At 31.1% G+C, this 3,861-nt stretch overlaps 1 protein-coding gene across 1 annotated transcript in view; it reads right to left on the bottom strand.

Annotated features, from left to right (window-relative positions):
- Positions 1–1,329, bottom strand: part of LOC107846227 (E3 ubiquitin-protein ligase PUB22-like) — a 4,580-nt gene extending 3,251 nt beyond the window's left edge. Inside the window, exon 1 of the mRNA XM_047394401.1 lies at positions 15–1,329. Within this exon, the coding sequence (XP_047250357.1) occupies positions 15–1,181 (1,167 nt within the window). The 5' untranslated portion in view covers positions 1,182–1,329. The remainder of the gene's footprint in view (positions 1–14) is intronic.
- Between the last annotated feature and the right edge of the window lie 2,532 nt (positions 1,330–3,861).

Here is a 3,861-nt window from a genome sequence, read left to right as displayed (position 1 = left end):
GAATTCCTCCATGCCTTTGCATGAATTTTGAGAATATCTCTAGCTCTATCCTTAGCTTTACTTCCACAATCAACTTGAAGTACCAAACAAAGCTTTGCCACAACACCCAAACTCAACATCTCTTGAACAACACTTTGTGTTGATGAAAACTTTGATATCGAATGCAATATCTTGATTGCCCTTTCGCTCCCTACTTTCGAAACCCTAAGTATTTTCTTCGAGACGATGGCTAACCCTCCCGGATGATTCAACAGCTCGGCTCTCCCTTCTGCGCTCTGACAAATTTGATCCAGCAAGATTAGCATCAGTTCGCAGGTCCTTTTCTCGGATGAATCGAGCAGAAGGTCCACCAAAACCCTAACGGCTCCTGCCTCAGCTGCTTTCACTCTGTTCCTCCCAAATGGACACGCGTGCGCTAGCACTTGCAATGACGCTTTGGTGGCCTTTTGAGAGATCTCATCCCTCAAGACTCGAACCACTTGAGCGAAGAACTCTTTCTTCAAGCTCGAAAATAGAGTTGGTAGTGTGGATGCTTCGAACATGTCTTTCATCAGCATCACCGCGTAAGCCCTTGACTCATAGCTCCCACGCTGCATGACGCGTGTCAGTGACTCGATGAATTCACCATTTCCACTCGTGATGAGTGACCTCAATCCATCTTCTGATAACTTGAGTTGGTAGAGGATGCTTAATGCTTCATCTTTAGTACTCATGAAACCCTCTTCACCCAACACATCACTCGAATCAATCACAACAGAGGCTAAGAACTCTGCTGCCCCCGCAGACTCCATGCAACGCTTGTTAGCATCGTTCACAGAAGCTATGGATCTAAGTGTGTTGAGTGATTTCATTTGCATTTCGCGCGATTTCGCTTCTTTCATGAGCTTTAAGATTTGAGCTTTGCTGACCGGAGGCTTCGGTGTAGGGAACCTCTCGATGCCATGGGACGCATTGAGAGTACACCACGATTGGATGAATCGTCGTAGAGTGACATTAGGGGTCAACTCTATGCTCGTAAGGGATTGCTTCGTAACCGGACACGTATTGTTCTTAGCTGAGAATATCCATCTCTCGATGTTCTCTCGATCGTATGTTATTCCAGTCGAGATCGTGACTGGATCTTTCATCATCTCCAGTGAAATCGGACAGAGGAAATAAGGTGGTACCTCAATTTCTTCCATTTGTACTTTGAAAATTTTTCAAGATTAATCAAGGGAATATTTTTTGTATGGATGAAGAAGTTGGAGATTTGTTGAGAAGATGAGTAGTGAATTGGTTTGGAAAACTGTGGTTATATATACAAGTGATGGAAATAGGAAGAAATTTTCAAAGTCAAACCACGTTAAGATATGAAATGTTATTTAAATGATGAAATAACTTTATACCAAGTCTATTATGTGTAGTTTTTGTGGCCCAATTGTGTGTACATAGAGAAAGAATCAGCACACTTTTGACTTTTTTAAAAAGAAAAAAAAACACATGTTCAATTTACTTCTCTTTCTAACTCGTTTTAGTTTAAAATTTATATTTCCTAATAGGACAGCTACTTGTTTTGGGGATTTATTTTTTTTTGGCTGTTCAACTTGCTTTTGACTAAACCAAATTGTTTTGTCTTGGCTTTTTTAAGTACATTGAACTTGAATGGATATTTTTTGGCTTAAGTTTGGGATTATTTGGTAGACTGTATTAAAAATAATAACGTATATATTAATTTTATGTATTATTTATATTTTATTTGGTTTATTTTTTCATCATATGTATTATTAATGGGGTCAAAATCATTTTTCTTCCCAACTTTGTCTTAAAAATCAAACTCTCTATTCAACTTTGAATAATAATCATACTCTCATCTTTATTCTAATTGATTTTTTTAAATTTCTATTTTACCCTTTATCATTAATTTTTTTATTCTTTTATTTAACTTCTTTAAAATAATCATATTTTCATTTTTAAAAAAAATCATATAACAAATTTTTCATAAAAACATAAACATTATTCATATAACAAAATTTTCATAAAAACATAAACATTATCTTCTAGAAAAAAAAAGGTAAGAAATATATAAGCTAATGATGATCTTTATGAAGTAAATTAGCATAATAAGAAAATTAGTTTTATTAATAATAATCAAAACTATAATATTTATTTTAACAAGTGAAAATAATAAGTACTACTTATTTTATAAACATATTTCAATGCAGAAAATACAAACAATAAATGAAAGAGATAAGCCTCTAGTACCACCCCGAACTATGATCAAAGTTGTTACGACACACTCCAACTTCACAAGGGTCCTATTATCTCCCTAACTCAAATTTAGCATATTTTTACCATTTTTGGTGCTAATGTGGCACCTTTATTACATAAAATGAAGCTCATATCAAAAGTGTCACGTCATCTAAAACGATTGACAAAAGGTATCACGTTAGTTAAAAAGAGTGACAAAAATACGCTAAAATTTAGTTTAAGGGGTAATAGGACCCCCGTGAAGTTGACATGTGTCGTAGCAAATTTGATCATAGTTCGGGGATACTAGATGTTTTTCTCGAATAAAAATAAGGTCAAATTTTAAAGATTATTTTTATTTATATAAATTATAAAATATGTAATACTCTATTAATGACAATCACAGCTTATTTACTGATATAGACAATAGATAATATCGTTTCTTATCACTTGATCTTCATGCTAAAAATAAATATTTTAGTTTATCTACTCAATTTGTGAAATCAAGAGAATTGTATTATGTTGTTTTCTACCCTTTAGTGTTAAATAACTATATAAAGTAACAGTATAGACAAATTTAAAGTTTCAAATTATCATTAATAAGGTTAATTTAGCAAAATATACCCCTAAGTAAAATTTTCTTAAGGATTGGGTTATATCAACAAAACGTTAAGTAATACAAAACAAATTTAGTAAGAGAGTGATAAAACACGGAAATATACGCGCATGCATGTACATACATATGTATATATACACACTTAGGGGTGGGTTGTTTGGAAACAAGTTATTCCGGGATTAGTTATAACAAAATAAGTTGTACTAACATGTATGTGTGATAACTTATCTCATATTGTGGTATAAATGGTGCCATAAATAATTTTTAGACTACCTAATATATCTAATTAAACGCAGGATAAATAATCATGAACTTTATCTCTGAATTATTATAATTATACCTCAAACCAAACGACTCTTTAGTACATATAATACTAAAATAACGATCTTAAAAATAATATTGAATTTTGTGATAAATTTATAAAACGTATTAATTTGTATATAAAGTTAATAAACTTAAATAAAATGTTTCAAATATTCATGTTAAAAAAATATGCATTACATATAATATAAAAAGATATTACATAAATATAGAATTAAAATTATAAGGACAAAATGGACATTGCATGGAATAAATAGGAGAGTATGATTATTATTCAATGTTGAGGGAGAAGTTTGATTTTTTAATCAAAGTTAGGGGGTGAAAATGATTTTCACCCATTACAAATGCTTGGTATTGAGAATTGTATAATTAATGCATGGAAATTTATGGTATTAATATGCAATAGACTAATTCATGCATTAATATGGTTGAGGTTAGAGTTGTACCTCAAAATCTTTACACATCTTTTTCACCATATTTATGGAGAATATTTTTACAAAAAGAAAAAAAATTTTGTTTTAGAAATCATGCAGATTATGTTATTTTAGATTCATCAAATCAAACACTTCATAAAGAAAAATGCAAGTATAACTAAAGCAAACATTATTAATACAAATATTATCAAAACACCATATTTTGCATTATTCTTGTACAATCTACCAATATATATATATATATATATATATATATATATATAT

Source organism: Capsicum annuum, chromosome 8 (assembly GCF_002878395.1).
Source record: "Capsicum annuum cultivar UCD-10X-F1 chromosome 8, UCD10Xv1.1, whole genome shotgun sequence".
Classification (NCBI taxonomy): Eukaryota; Viridiplantae; Streptophyta; class Magnoliopsida; order Solanales; family Solanaceae; genus Capsicum; species Capsicum annuum.
This window is presented reverse-complemented; position numbering and strand designations above follow the sequence as displayed.